Source organism: Lissotriton helveticus, chromosome 4_1 (genome assembly GCF_964261635.1).
Source record: "Lissotriton helveticus chromosome 4_1, aLisHel1.1, whole genome shotgun sequence".
Classification (NCBI taxonomy): domain Eukaryota; kingdom Metazoa; phylum Chordata; class Amphibia; order Caudata; family Salamandridae; genus Lissotriton; species Lissotriton helveticus.
The window spans coordinates 661311083-661327023 of record NC_136063.1 but is presented as its reverse complement, the minus strand read 5'-3'; the positions used below and the strand labels follow the sequence as shown (position 1 = coordinate 661327023).

Sequence of the window (15941 nt, the reverse complement as noted above, 5' to 3'; positions counted from 1 at the left end):
TCTGAGGAAAGAAGGGATACCGCCCTGACTTGCCAAAAAGTAGTAAATGGCAGTACTGAGAGACAGAATGAGAGCAAATATGCCATTGATGGCCTCCCAGTGGTATGCAATATGTGCACTGCTGATATTCTTCTGGATGGTATCTTAGAGATTTTCCAAGAAACTTGCCACTTGCCACAGTCCATGAGGGGAAACAGTAGAACTATTCTGTGCAAGCATGAACATATTCAGACTAAATATCTTATTGACCACGGTCTGTATTCAGTGTAGATATAAAAATTCTCAGCAAAATGCTGGCTGGTAGGAGTTGCCCCTGGCTTGATCACTCGGGCCTCCCTGGTTTTGTTCCACACAGAAATGTGCCACTCAGAGTACACTGGCCCATGCTATGAACTAGATTTAGGGATTCCTTGGAGACTACGCCATGTTGTTTCTGTATATTGAAAAGGCCTTTAGTAAAGCAAATAAGAATTTGGCACAGAGATATATATATATATATATATATATATATATATATATATATATATATATATATATATATATATATATATATATATATATATATATATATATATATAACATAACAAAATAGCGGCACATTACATAAAGTATCACTAAAAAAGAAATTAAAAATACACAATTTTATATTAAAAAAATGTCCAAAAGCCAATAGGAATACACAAACGCATAAAGTTCTGAGGAAGATACTATAGGGAGTCGCCAGGGTAGGAAGAGTAGCTGCATAGGTTCACTCGAGGAGGTGAATGCGTATGGCATCTCTGCACTAACGAGCAAGACAGCTTGGCGCTTTACAAAGTAGGACAATACCAGCTGGTCATACGAGGTACATTTAGAGCAAAATAAAAATTTATAGTTTACAATGCGTAGTGGGATGTATAGAATAGTAGCGGTATTAAAGTTATATGAAAAGTGTAAATAGCCTCAAAAATCGACAGTAAATCACAGAAGAGTTCGATTAACAGTGTACATAACAGTGCTGAAGTAGTTATGGAAGTGGATTGCTGGGTGGCGAGATAGCCGAGGTAGCAATGAGTAGAGTAGCGAGGGGGGTGAAGTGAAACATACGGCCAAGAATAACCTCATTTTACAGAGTGACAGAAGGCAGCAAAGAAAAGGATGGCAAGGTCAAGTTGGGGCGTGGGGGAGGGAGATTGCCAGGTCCTCAATGAGAAAGGAGTTTGTTGGACTGGAATTGTTTTACTACTTTCTTGAAAGGATTACATCTGATCTCAGTGGGGAGAGTGTTCCAGATGTTCGTGCCATTCCAGAGTAGAGAAAGCAGTAGGTTTTCTTTTTCTTAAATTTCTGTGGCTTCTGGAGGATCTGTTCCCACTCGAAAGGGCCAGTTTCTGAGAGAGGTAGGAAAGCGTGTGTTGTGGTGCAGCACTTTGAGTCATGCAAGCAGTGTTAAGATCCATCTTGGCCTCGAGTGGTAACCAATTTAGAAATCGTAGGTCAGGTGTGATGTGACCCCATTTTTTAGATCCCGTGGTGAGGCTGGCTGCTGCATTAAGAGTGGCCTTAAGAGGAGCAGGTGAGATTTTCGGGAGGCCCACAACGCTAGCACTACCATGGTCCAGCTTCATAAGCAGAAATGCCTAAGTCGCAATTTAGAGGTCAGCCACAGGAAGGAAAGGTTTGTTTCCTAAAAATATGCAACTGGAGGTTGACTATCTAGTACTGGCACTTATGTGGTTTTTCATGCAGACGTTTTTCTCTAGGCTAATACCTAGGCAAATGCCTAGGTATCGTCCTAGGAAAAAAAGTCTGCATTCAACTATGTGTCTGATGCAGTTTAAGGCAGAGAGAAGAGTGAGCCATTCTTTAATGTTAGTGGTGGAGGTGAGTGGAGCGATCGGTAAGAACTGTTTAAGTGCATTGAGTTTGAGGTGGCATTGCTGGTTTAATGTTAGGGTGTAATTGAGAGTGTGAATGTCCTTCGGAGAGGTTTTTGTTATATAGAGTTGGGTGTCGTCAGCATACATGTGGTAGGAGATGTGGGAGCATTTGAGGTTATCAGTTAGGAGCTCCATGTAGGGATTGAACAATGTCGGAGAGAGGATAGAGCCTTGGAGGACTCTTAGCGAAAGTGGGCCTGCTCCGATAGAGTGTGATTTATTATTTTATTTATTTTTGTGTTTTATAGAGCGCGAACTTTGACCCGTGAGGGTATCGGAGCGCTTTACACGATATACAGTGGTGAACAAACAAAGTTTAAAGTGTAGAAATATACAAAATCAACAAAAAAAGGAATGGCCGGGGTGCTGAGACATAGGGAAAAAGGGGATACAGGTGTATGGTTACAATCACAGTCAGTAAAAAAAAGGTCCCACATATTCTCTGTGGGGAGAATTGGTGATTTGTGGAAGAAGCCATAGTCTAAGATTCATCTGGCACAATATGGTGGTTGAGGGCAGGCTTTAGACAAGGAATTTACCCAGGAGGAAGGTTTTGGCCTCTATTTTTTTTAAACGTGCTAGAGAAGGGATTCTTCTGATGGCGGGTGGGAAACAGTTCCACATTCTTGGTGCTGCTCCGGCTAAAGTCCTATTGTAGGTTCTTTTTTTCTGAAAGAAGGCAGGTTGGAGTAAGAGGTTTCTTACGGACCGGGAGTTCGTGCTTCCTCCAGATATCACTAGTTTCTGTGCCAGGTAAGCAGGGGAGTTTGTGTATAGAGCCTTGTGTGTAATGCATGCCATTTTCAACTGAATTCTGGCCTCTAGAGGGAGCCAGTTCAGCGCTTTCATATGTGGGGAGATGTGGTTGAATTTCCTGGTGCCTGTGAGTAGGCAGGCGGCTGTGTTGAGGCAGGCTTTTAGAGGTGCTAAGGAGATCTTGGGTAATCCTGTAAGGGTGGAACAACCATATTCCAATCTAGAGATGACTAGTGCTTGAACTGCCATTATTAAGTCTGGAGCATCGATGAAAGGTTTCAGCTTCCATAAGTAGCTCAGGTGGAATCTGGCTGCTTTAACCATCAAGTTGATGTGGTCTCGCATGTTCAGGTTACAGTCGAGGATTATGCCCATGGACTTGACAGAGTCCACAATGGTCGGCGGGTAGTTCAGGGCTGTGATGGCCTTGATCCGCATCTGAATCTCCGGATTGGCTTTTGAAGGGGAGATTAAAGAGGGTGGGGGACAGGGTTGAACCTTGGGACACTCCAACCGTGACCGGGGTGGGAGCTGATAGGTTGCCGTTGATGAGGAATCTCTGAGAGCCGTTGTGGAGGAAGGACCTGAACCAATCTAGGACCACGCCATCCAGACACATCCTGAATTTGAGGCGTTCACGTAGTTTTTCATGGTTGACCGTATCGAAGGCGGAGGATAGATCAAGGAGGATTAGAAGGCAAGTTTTTCCTTGGTCTAGGGCTTGGAGGGCGTTGTCCATGATGTGGAGCATAGTAGTTTCAGTGCTGTGCCCTGGTCTGAATCCAGATTGGAAGTCATCAAGTAGGTGGAAGTTGTTGATGTGCCGACTTAGTTACTGTTGTACACACTTCTCCAATACTTTTGCGAATAGCGGGATATTGGAGATAGGTCTGAAATTGTCAGGGGATGCTGGATCCAGTGATGTTTTTTTTAAAATAGGGAGGACTTGGCCGGCTTTCAAAGGTCCGGATTCGAACCCTGCTGGAGAGAGGCATTGATTATTGTAGTCCAGCAAAGAACGATGGATTGGGAGGCAGCAGCGAGGCAGTTGGAAGGGAGCGGGTCATTAAAGTGGTTATTTGGGTCTACGGTAGAGAGGATTTTGGAGAGGGAGTCTTCGTTATAGTATTCAAAGTCAATCCAGCTGGCTTGGTTTTTAGGTGAGGCCAGAGTGGGTGGTGCGAAAAAAGGGGGCAGGTCAGGAAGGGGTTGAGAGTAGGTGGCGGTGCTGAGTTAAATTCCTAATGCCGTGATTTTATCAGCAAAGAAAGAGAAAAATTCCTCTGACGATATTAGAGATTTGGGGGATTCTTTCTGTGTTTTAGCCAATTTATTAGATTGGTGTTTGACCAGTTCAAAGAGTGCGGGTCTATTCTTGGCGTTCCCCCAATTCCGATCTGAAATATTATTTTGGGGAATTGAGGATGTGCTTGTTGTAGGAGTTTCTCGCCTGGCGGAAAAGTTTCAGATGCGTAGCAGAGGGGTGTTGTCTCCAGATTCTTTCAGATTGCCGTAGGGATCTCCTCTCCATGTTGAAGGAATCGGTGAACCAGGGGTTTCTGTCTTTAATTTGTGTTCTTTTTAGTTTTAGAGGGGCAATGTCATCCAGAATGCTGGAAATGGACGACTAGTAATATTCATTGAGGTCGCTGACCATGGTTATATGCGAGGGGGGGAGGTCAGATTTGCAGCGAGCCTCCAGTTTCGTACGGTCGAGGTTCTTAGTGTCTCTGGTCCAGCGTTTGGGAATCAATGGTTATGGCGTCTGTCTTGCGGGTCCAGGGTAAAATGAAAGAGATGGAGTGGTGGTCAGACCAGTCACATGGGTCTATGGAGATAAGCTTGACTGAGGATTCCTTAGAAATGATGCTGTCAAGGATGGCCCCTTTTGAGTGGGTTGGCAGAGAGCATGCTTGAGTCAGGGCTTGGTCGGTTAGGAGGTCTGAGATGGCATTGACGTAGGGATCTTAAGTGTCATTCCAGTGCAGGTTGAAATCACCCAGCAAAATCTGTGGCATTGGAGGGAATCTTAGTTGTGATGATTTCCAAGAGGTGATTGGTGAAAAAAATCGTTAGAACCTGGAGGGTGGTAAAAAGTGCGCAAGTTGCAAAGGAGTAATTAGTTGCTGCAAATGGAGTGTGTGAGGTATTCGCAGGAGTCGGTGGAGTCCGCCAAGAGTTCTGTGACAAGAAGGGAGGATCGGTAGGTGCAGGCAAAGCCGCCTCCTTTCCTGTTGGAATTTCTGTCCAGTCTGGCGAGGTTGTAATTGGGAGGCACTAATAAGTCAGGCAGGGGAAGAGTATTCATTGAGCCAAGATTCTGTTAGTATAGCTAGGTCTAGGTTTTTGTTCAGGGTGAGGTCAGTAATATCAGCGGCATGCTGGACTGCTGAACGGCAGATAGGGGGGAGTCAGGGGGAGTGTCCGGAGTCTGGACGGACAGAAATACAGGCGCGAGGTTGCTTTTTACCACACTTCTGTTATGAAGGGTAGCTGGCCTGTTGGGGTTGATGGTGACCGTGCTGATGGGGTGTTCAGGACTCTTATCTAGTGGACAGGGGATGGCTTGGACAGAGTTGTGGTCTTGGAGGATGGCTCGGATTTAGTTTCCAATGAGGTCTAGTGGATTAGAGGTTGGCGGTGGTAGAGTTGTAAGAGTGCGAGAGCTCGGGATTCCTCCGATGAGAATTGGCAAGGTTGTTTGCGCGGGCGAAGATGTCTCAGAAGTAGCGGGAGTGGGTGCTTGGGAGGCTCGGTGTTTGGTGGGGGGGAGGTATGAGGTGGTTTGAGGTTAGCAAGGAAGAGCTCTGCAAGGTGACTGAGGTTCATAAGGTCCAGAATGGAGCTATGAATGCTCTGGGTGAGTTTAGCCACTCTGGAGTGCAGAGTTTCAAGATCAATATAAGCTGGGGGTGCTAGAGGGCTGGGGGGGGGTCAACGGGTCAGGAGCAGTCCAGGGTGCATGTAAAGGTGGAAGGGGAGATAGATGGGTTTGAGTAGACTCCAGGGTCTTTGGAGGAGTACCTAGCTCTCGATTTTGGTGGATGGCTAGCGGGGAGTAGGTCAGAGGAAATTAATTAGGAAGTGTTGCTTCCTGTTGTGTAGAAAGCAGGCAAACCATTTTAGCACAGTGCTGAAGAGGCCCAGCCTCTGTTCTAGGATGTCGAACAAGGGAGCATGGTTGATGGTGTCAAAGGCTGCTGACAGATCCAAAAGGATCAAGAGACAAGATTCATTCTTGTCAAGTGAGCGTAGGGCATCATCGACAATATGGACCATGGCCGTTTCAGTGCTGTGCCACAAACGGAAGCCAGATTGGCTATGGTCGAGAAATTGGAAGTGTTCAATGTGATTGAGGAGCTAGAAATAAACCCATTTTTCAAGGAGCTTGGCCAGAGTAGTGATATTGGAGATGGGGCGGTAGTTGTTGGGGGTCAGACAGGTCTGTGTTTTTTTTTAGATAGTTAACCTGGTCAGTTTTAAGGCAGTCAGGTTGGTAGCCCTGGGATTGGGAGGCATTTATTATGTTGTTGCACAGTGGGAGTAGGAGGGGATTGGAGTAATTTAGGAGTTTGGAGGGGATCAATGAAGTGGTTAGAATTATTTCAAGGAGGACAGAAGATTGAGTGCCGATCTCACCAAAGGTTTTGAAGTCAGACAAGGAGGCATCATTTGTGGGCGAGTAGAGGTTGGTATACAGGCGAGTTTCAGTGTCCAAAGTGTGGGGCAGTGGGAGCGGCTGGGGTGGTAGGAGGTTGTCTGGATGTCTTTGATTAATGATGTCTTGTCAACGAAAAAGAAGACTAAGGTTTCACAGTAAGGGTGTGCTATGTTATTTGAGGAAGAAGATCGCTTCTGCATGGAAAATAACTTCTGATGGTTTCAAACAATTTCTTAGGTCTATTTTAGCAGTTATGTGTACTGTGGCAGACGGGGGTATTAGATATGGGTACAGTAGGCTCAATGTGTCCAATTACTCAGATGACATCTTAATCTGTTTGTAGGAACTCAGTCTGTGCCCCTCCACCTGCAGAGCCAAACACAATTTGGTCTACTTGCTTGTTTATACACAGATGTGCATAAGTCAATATTTTGGTTTAGGCTATTACTGAATATACAAACCGTGTAAAATCATTAGTACCAGATATCTTGGAACAGGTCACCGTTAAATCTCTTCAAGGTAATTGAGATTCTGCATAGTAGGAATCATTACTAAAGTCATAGACTTAGAATAATTTCTATCAGTGTGGGCCCAAAAAAATGTCCCCTTCATTTATTAAAAATCTAAGTAGCATTTACTGTCCCCCCCCCCCCCCCCCCCCCCAGCTGAAAAGTGCAGCCCCCCCCCAAAAAAAAAACTGAGGAGCTTTATACTTTCCATATTTCAGTAGAAAACATTAAAGTAAAAGGTACCTGCTAGGTTAAGAGTGCATAAGGTCAAACACCATAGGACCCCCTATAAGAAGACAGCAGCTTTCAGCTCCCAGGATGCCTTGTAGTACTTTTCCAGGTTGTGCTGACTGTACTCTGAAACACTTTGAGGAGATTTTTCTCCTCATTTCTTTAGGTTAATTGCTTTTTTCCAATGCCTTCACAATTTGCGAAGTGTTCTTGCTGTTGTAGGAAGAAGGCTGCTACAAATCCTCTTTTAGTGTTTGGTCTGTTTACTACCTACCGAGTCATACTATACATTTTGTCAGAACAGATGTTCAAAAAAGCATCAGAGGACAGAGAGGAGATTCTCTTGAGAAGGCAGTTAGAAAACCTTCTAGCCCATCACGAAAAAATGAGACGAGACAACAGCAAGGCAGAGAGCGGGCTCTCGCTACTGTACCTTTTCACTCTCCCAAAAAGGGCTGCAGGGAAGGAAGATCCAGGAATAAAAAGCATCACAAACAGCAACACCACTCCAGACACATTTGATGGTCACCCATTCGATATCGAGACAACAAGCCTCTGTACTGACGTGCTTGCTGTCAAAATCTTCACTGGCAAAGGGACACTTGTAGACCGCATCAAGACCTTCATGACTGGACCTTCGTCAGCAGTAACTTTTTCATCCTCCCTGGACCTGAAACAAGCAGCGACTCCCAGTCAAAAGATCTAGGTTAAATCCATCAATCTTTTGCTTACTGCAGTAGGATGGGTATGCCCAGATGTGGGTTCTTTGCTCGCTGTGCCATTGGATTCAAGCTAACGTGGCTAATATGGGTTGATACATGAAACCTGTCCCTGGTTACTTGTTTCCGGTCTAGAGAGGACCTGGTCTGGTAGTTCGGACTGGACTTTTCCCATGACGAGCATGATCAAGACTGATTTGCATATGGCTGTGTCCAAACTGGGGTGGCATATTGAGCAAAAGAAGAATGAATTAAATCCAGATCTCTTGACTGGGGGTGAGTGGTTGAAAAGTTTCAGCCACAGATGTGAAATTTCCATGTATAAGGCGTTTGGGAGCCAATTTGAAGGGATTTGCCCCAGTTCCTTTTGCAGGCTCCTTTTCACCCCCGCCCCCCAATTCAAGATCACTATAGGAGATTTTGATTAGGGTGCTGGAATGTAGTAGTTAAACATTCAGGGCAGGATGCGGAGTGCTCTGATGCAGATAAATGTTATTTGGTAACTACTAATGCTTGCACGCTGTCCATCTTGTTGTGTTTGCTGCGATCCAATTTAGATCACCTCCTCCCAAATTCCACTAATTGGTGCACCAAACCATCAGCTGCACGTATCAAGAAAGGAGTTTTTCTTGGAATGTGTGGCTATAGATACACATGCTGTGCCTTCTTCCACCATCTAGTGTTGGGCAACAACGTTTACAACTTGTTTTTCTTTGAATTAAGTGTTTTCGAGTCACAGGAGCTGGTGACTCCAGCTATTTATTTATTTATAAACTTTATTGCGCATGGGCTTCAACTCCATTGTTATATTGTTTTTTTTCTGGCTTCTGGTTTAGATGTGTCGTCATGAGCTCCGATTTGGCGCAATGCGGTGTTCTCACCAGGCCCTTGGATCCGTTCCCTTGTCAGTTATACAAAACAATACTGCTTTTGCCAGTTTTCAACCATCTTGTTTCGTTCGACTCCGTGTCGGCTGCATACCTCTCGACTCCTACTGTCTGGGTTGAGAATGTCTTCATGATGGACTCATTTTGATTCTGTCCTACTTGCCTTGCCAACTACCCAAGGTCCGACCCTTACAAACGTTGCAATCTGTTTGTCTCCCAATCACCGAGAAGACTCCTGTTTGGCATGTTTGCGTTGCACGAAAAAAAACACTCTACGGATCTGATGCACTCGTCGCCTTGGCTACCATCGCACACAGACGAGAACCTGAAGACACTCCAGACGTCTTTAGAGAGTGTGAGGAGTCCTATATAGCTGAATTAGGTGCTTTGGGAGTCTAAATGGAACCTATCATCTCGCTGGAAAGCGCGGACTCCGAGGGAGATAGAGGCTAAGCAATCTCTGCCTGTCCAGCAGCAAAACAATATTGCAGTGAGTATTGATGCTCCCCACTACTTGCCACCAAGAGACATCCGCCTCTCCCTTCCATGCCTATAAGGTATCTGGTGCGCCATCACCTTTCGGCCATGGTCAGCAGGCATTCTGATTCAGACCCAACGCCCGTTCAGCATTTGGTACCAAGTCCTCTTCGAAACCTAGAGCCTCATCTGCCAACTCAGCGCTGGATCTGAAGGGGCTCCATCGACCACCGTCTGAGCTGAAAGGGGCTGAGCTGAAGATTTCAGAGCGTACATATCTTAAATCGAAACAGTTGAGCAAAGTTGAGTTCACCGACAAGGCTCACCAAGGATTCAGCACCAATATCTAGCTTTACTCCTTTCGGTAGATGACCATTCTTCCCATCAAAACCCTCCTCCACTGCTGCCTCCTCTGTAGCCTCCATAGACTTTGGGGAGCCGATTCTAGAGCGGCTTCAAGAACACCTAGACGCTCGACATCAGAGGACACACATTCAGCCGGGCACTGGAAGGATCTTGTGATGGTGTCGAAGAACCCTACTCCTCATAAGGAGAAGTTGACTTTTGAGGAGGTCTTCAAGACACCAACGCCTATCCCTCCCAAGAGGCCTAAAAGGTACAACATGGCTACCTCTCTACTACTTCCTCCTCATCCATCACCTTCCTCCTCCTCCTGTGTTAACTTTGGAGTCGCAACAGCACGCAGCTAGGGGTTCTTCACACTCTGAGAGCATGGCCAGTCTTAGACTCCCTTATTACCAACTGTTGAGTGCACCAGACCTACCCACACAAGTTAGGTGCCATTTTTATCAAGAGACTTAAGGGAATGCTAGGTGATAGGAAATGTGTGTCTCTCTATAGATTTCGGAACTTAGCATCACAGAAATGCGAGAAATTTATTTTTAGTCAGTTTGAGGTTTGAAAGGCTTCTGGGTAAGACAACCTAGTGCAAATCACATAAGTCACTCCACCCTGGATTCCTCCATGTATCTAGTTTTCAAAAATATGCAGGTTTGTTACGTTTCCCTAGTCCCTGCTGAGCTAGGTGCCAAAATTCACAGCTACCCACATTGCAATAAAAGGGTCAGTTTTGTGTGGAAAAAGGTGGTGTCCATGTTGCGTTTTGAGGCCTTTCCTTTTACAGGCACTGGGCCTACCTACATATTTGGTATACCATTTTCATCAGTAGACTTAGGGCAACACAGAACAGTAGAACATGTTATAACTAATTGTATTTCTCTGCATTTGTGCCTTCCAAATGTAAGCCAGTGTGTTTTGAGAAATGCCCTCTGAATTACGTGCTAGAATGATTGCCCACAAATTCAGATACGTGCAAATAACCACTGCTCCTAAACTCCATATCTTGTGCCCATTTCAGAAAAACATAGTTTTGCAAAATGGCTTTCTGAAGGGTCCCCCAAAACAAATTTTCCTGCCCCCTCCACGTTTTGCTGAATTGTTTTGTTGGCCTTAGGACTTTGAACACTTTACCACTGCTAACCAGTGCTAAAGTACATGTGATTCTTCCCTAAATGTGTTTAATTGTTGTGTACTTGATTGACCTATTTAATTTACTTGTAAGGTGGTTTACAATATACCCAGGGCCTGTGAATTAAATGTTACTAGCGGGCTGCAGCACTGATTGTGCCACCCACAGAAGCAGCCTTTCAAACCGGTCTCAGGCCTGCCAATGCAGTGCCTGTGTGTGCAGTTAATGCTACTTCGACTTGACATTTAAAACTACTTGTCAAGCCTTAAATTCCCCTATTATTACATATGTCACCCCTAAGGTAGGCCCCAGGTAGCCCTAAGGGCCGAGTGCTATGTAAGTCAAAGGTAGGACATGTATGTTTTTCATGTTATGGTAGTGACACACAACCTATTTTGTTTTTCACATCTGTGAGGCCTACTTCTCTCATAGGCTAGCATTGGGAATTGCTTAATACAATTTTAAGCTGTAATTCTTGATCAGAGAAGACTAGCTTTTTCATGTTTCGTATGTTAGGAATAGTAATGGTAAATCCTCATTACTGGTGAAGTTGAATTTAACATTACTGTTTTTAGAAATGACACTTTTCTTTGAACTTATTGTTCTGTGTGCCTGACAGCCTGTCTCCAAGACACATCTGGGGTGGGTGACAGCTACACTTTGAGCATTTGTTCTAGACAGCCGGAACGCAGTAAAGATAGGTGTGTCTGAGTACCCCCAGCTAGCCTGGCAGACAGGACTGGTTTGAAAGGCATCCTTGTGTTCTTCAGAGGGCTGCTTTGAAGTAACCCCCCTCATCAAAGGCACGTTTTGGGTACAAGTACAGGGTCTCTGACCCCCTAATATCCGACACTTCTGGATCTTAAACTGAAACCGTCAGAAGGACTGCTGTCCTGCATCGAGGACTCAATTGGACTGCTTATCTGAAAGGACTGCTTTTCTACTTGTTGCCCTGCTACTCCCTGACTCTGCTGTAAGGACTCTGCAATCCCTCCAAGTGATCTCCAAGGGCTTCTTGGCTTGCGTCCTGTTGCTTGAGACTCAGGGTATTAAAGTCTCTACTCCTGTGCCTTTCTAGCTAGAAGTAGGCCATATATACTTGCAATACGGATTTCGATGCATCTCCTGTTAGTATGTAACCGAACCGACGCAGCGATCCAGTTGCTGGAGTAAAATTAGTGCATCCATCGGAACAAACGTTTTACCTCCATAGATCCACACATCGAACCGCATATCACAGCTGCTCCAGGTTGGTGATATCGACACATAACTCGACTGTGTGGCAGAATCCCCCACATCACACAATACCTCTAGACTCGGACATCCATCTTTGAAACAAACGCATCGCCTTCACTGCATGGAGAAGATCGACACATCTCATTGCTTGCAACCAGGAAAGGTACTGTTCACTACGGCCTGCGTAAGGTCATGTTGCCGGCCTGGGCTTCTACAAGGTCAGCCCGAACTTTGACTTTGCCTCAGTCCAGCGCGAGCTAAAGTAACATTTTTAGGACTGCTTACTTCTAAGCACTTTACTACATTTATTGCTTTAAAAATCAATATTTCAACTTCTATACATTGGATTTTTCATTTTGGTCTTGTTTCGTTCAGAATATAGCAATCTATTTTTCTAAACCTATGTGGAGTCTTTTTGTGGTGTATTCATTGTTATTGTCTTTGTGTGTGTGTGTGTTGCTTTATATTTTACCATATGAATTGCTCCATACCCATTTAAGTCATTGTAAGGTGCAGCGCAGTTATTGGCTCTGGGTACCTCGGGTTCTTGGAAAATCTACAAACCCTATGTATCCCCACAGCCAGAATGGTCTAGAAGACCTAATGCTATATTACTTTTGTAAATAGGCCCTTCTGTCAAGAAGTTACAAATTAAAACGTTGCTGCAAAAGGGCTTTTTATCTACTCATTTTAAATATTATTTTATTACAAGTTTTTTTATCGCTTGAGGGATCTACATAAAGGACCCCTTGCTGAATTGAGAAGGTTGTCTACTTTTCAGAAATCTATAGGTTTGAGGCATGTGAGCTGTAGATCACATGCTGTGCATAGCCTACCATCTAGTGTTGGGTCTGGATGTTTGCACTTAGTTTTTGTTCGAAGAAGTCTTTTCCAGTCACGAGGTAGGTGACTCCTCCTTTCGGGGATGGTGCGCATGGGCATCAACTCTATTGTTAGATTGATTTTCCCGCTATCTGTTTCGGATGTGAATTGCTGCGCTCCGGTTCGGCACAGTTTCTCAGGTTCCCGTTCACGCGCAATCCACTACCCTCGACGGCATTGTTTTTCTTTCGCTTTTCCCATTCTCTGCGTATTGTCTTGAATCCAGAATCTTTGATCGGAAAAGTTGTGGAGGTTGTTGGGCCTAACCGCGCCGGGCTCGCTAGCAGTCGATGGAACTGACTCTATTCATTTATGGGGGGACTTAAAAGAATCATTCCTCCAAGACTTCCACCTGCTCCAGTGTGGAATCTCAACATTGTCCTCACCAGCCTAATGGGGCCACCCTTTGAACCATTGCATAGATGTGGAATACAATTTTTTACTTGGAAGGCAGCTTTCCTCATAGCTATCACATCTCTGAGGAGAGTGGGTGAGCTTCAGGCACTAACCATAGAAGAACCATTCTTACAAATAAACCAAAATAAAGTGGTTCTGTGGACCAACCCTAAATTTCTACTAAAGGTAATTTCTGCCTTTCATATCAATCAATCTTTTGAGTTGCATGTGTTTTTCCCTCAACCAGATTCTCTGGCAGAACGTGTTTTACACACTTTAGATGTAAAAAGAGCTATTCTTTACAATATAGAAAGGACAAAACCTTTCCACAAAACAACTACTTGTCGCTTTTGCTCCATCACATAAAGGCTATCCTATATCTAAGTCAGGAATTTCAAGGTAGATAGTCAAATGCATTCAAATATGCTATGCCAACGCAAAAAGAAATGTAGCAATTCCTCCTAGGGCGCACTCCACACGCAAACTAGGGGCTTCTATTGCATTCTTAGGAAATATACCCGTAGATGATATCTGCAAAGCAGCAACATGGTCTACACCTCACACTTTCCCAATTCACTAGTATGTAGATGTGTTAGCAAGACAGCAAGCTAGTGTGGACCAAGCAGTTTTACGTACACTATGTCAGACCACTTCAACAACTAGAAGTTAACTACTGCTTCGGGAGATAACTGCTTTTTAGTCGATGCACAGCATGTGATCTACAGCTCACATGCCTTGAACGGAAAATGCTACTTACCCAGTATGCATCTGTTCTTGGCATGTAGAGCTGTAGAGTCACATGAGCCCACCCGCCTCCCCGGGTACCTATAGCTGCTGCAGTGACATGTTACTTAGATACATATATACATGGCCATCTCTTACTACTCTCACTAACTCCATTATCACCCTCTGTGGCAAACAAACTAACAATAGAGTTGATGCCCATGCACACTATCAATGAAAGGAGGAGTCCCCTACCTCGTGACTGGAAAAGACTTCTTCGAACAAAAATGAAGTGCTAACATCCGGACCCAACACTTGATGGCAGGCTATGCACAGCATGTGACAACACAGCTCTACATGCCAAGAACAGATGCATACTGGGTAAGTAGCATTTTCCTTTTTCGGGATCACCCATGGGCTTCACAGCTGTTTCCACTACAAACTGAAAGTAGGCTGAAAGAACAAAAATTTGGTAAAATGGGTTACCTGTTAGAAAAATGCCCAAACTGTGGTAAAAAAAATAGGTTTGGAAATGATGCTGTTAATGGTCCTGAAAGATGGTGACTCGCTTAGCAAACCTTTTGTTGATGCCATTTTTAAGAGAAAGAAACCCAAAGCCCTATTTTCCTCCCCAAAAACAAAATGTAGCTATATTTTGCCCATTTCCTTAGTCCCCTCCAGTGGAGTCCTCAAATCTTGCATATATTTAGAATCCCTAGGATGTTTGGTGGGGGGTGAGATGTAAAATTGGCCTGCATACCTTATGTGCAAAAAAATGTATGCAGGCGTAAGCCCAAACAACCACAATTAAAAAAAAAAAATTAAAAAAATTAAAAGGCTTAGCATTCTAGTGGGCAAAGGCCAAGCTGCGAAATGGGTAACGTGTGTTACCTATTGGAAAGTTTGTTCATCATAATGTAATTTTCATGAGGACGCAGTATTATCAGTGTGCCAATTGTTAAACCTGGCTATGTGTATGTACAATTACCCTTACTGGAGCTACTGCTCACATTATATGTGCCCCTCAAAGCAATCTTCCATTATTAAATGTGTGCAGTTATCAATGAAATGTATTTTCTCTCTCTACAGTTCTGCTAAAACGAGATGAAAAGACATCTGGACCAGTCTCGGAGATGCAGTTTTGTAATTAGCTTTAAAAATTAGGCTGAACACCTAGTTTTGAGAATGGAACAAGAGTATTTTGAAGCAACATTCATACCCCAATAAACGTGTTTTTAAAGCAATCATCACTTTCATAAATGACCTTCCTGTAATGGGTAGTAAGTAGGAAGTGTGCCCAATTTTGTGATGTACGTGTAAGAATATTTTTTTCTTTTTTTTTTTTTTATAAGTGTATTAACATTAAACTTTTATCAATTAACTTGTACCAATTTTTTGTTTATTTTATTTCTTTCTCTGGTGCATAAGTAGTTACTGAAATCCAACTCACAAAATGGAAAAAGTTTCATATGGTTTCAAGTAATTGACATGGGTATTGCCAGGCTTTCATGTTCTATTGTAGTCTTTTCCAGTACCCTTTTATATTACTTAATAATTGTTCAGTTAATAACTTAATTCTTTTGACTAGATCACTCTGTTGTCCATGAGTCTTATTATTGTAATTAGTGTACTTTCACAAATGAAGTATTTAATTTTGTGGTTTAGTGAAAGACTGTTTGATCTTGCCATTTGATTGACCCATCAAGATCAGAGGATATCATTAAAGTCTACCTTTTCTTACCATTTTTGTTCTTATTCTCTTGAATGTTCCGTAGATAATTTGATCAAATTTCCATCAAAACCAAATTTCTAATAAGGCATACTATAAGGTAGGATTTTTGTCAAATTTCATTTATTTTTGTCACATAGTAAAATAAATTCCTAACATTCAATTGAAATCAGAGTGTAGGTGATGTTACCAAGAATGGCTTTAGTGAATAAATAATGTACCGCAAACTCTGAGTTCTGCACAGATCTACTTGACGTCTGTAAATCTCCTTTCTACGTAATCGGTATACCTATAATCAGTGCTTCCCTGAACGTTCTCCCCTTTGAG

At 43.6% G+C, this 15941-nt stretch overlaps 1 protein-coding gene across 1 annotated transcript in view; it reads left to right on the top strand.

Moving 5' to 3' along the window:
- Nucleotides 1-15628, top strand: part of TCEA1 (transcription elongation factor A1) — a 187652-nt gene extending 172024 nt beyond the window's left edge. Inside the window, exon 10 of the mRNA XM_078687305.1 lies at nt 14975-15628. Coding sequence (XP_078543431.1) covers nt 14975-14983 — 9 coding nt within the window. The 3' untranslated portion in view covers nt 14984-15628. The remainder of the gene's footprint in view (nt 1-14974) is intronic.
- The last annotated feature ends 313 nt before the right edge of the window (nt 15629-15941 follow it).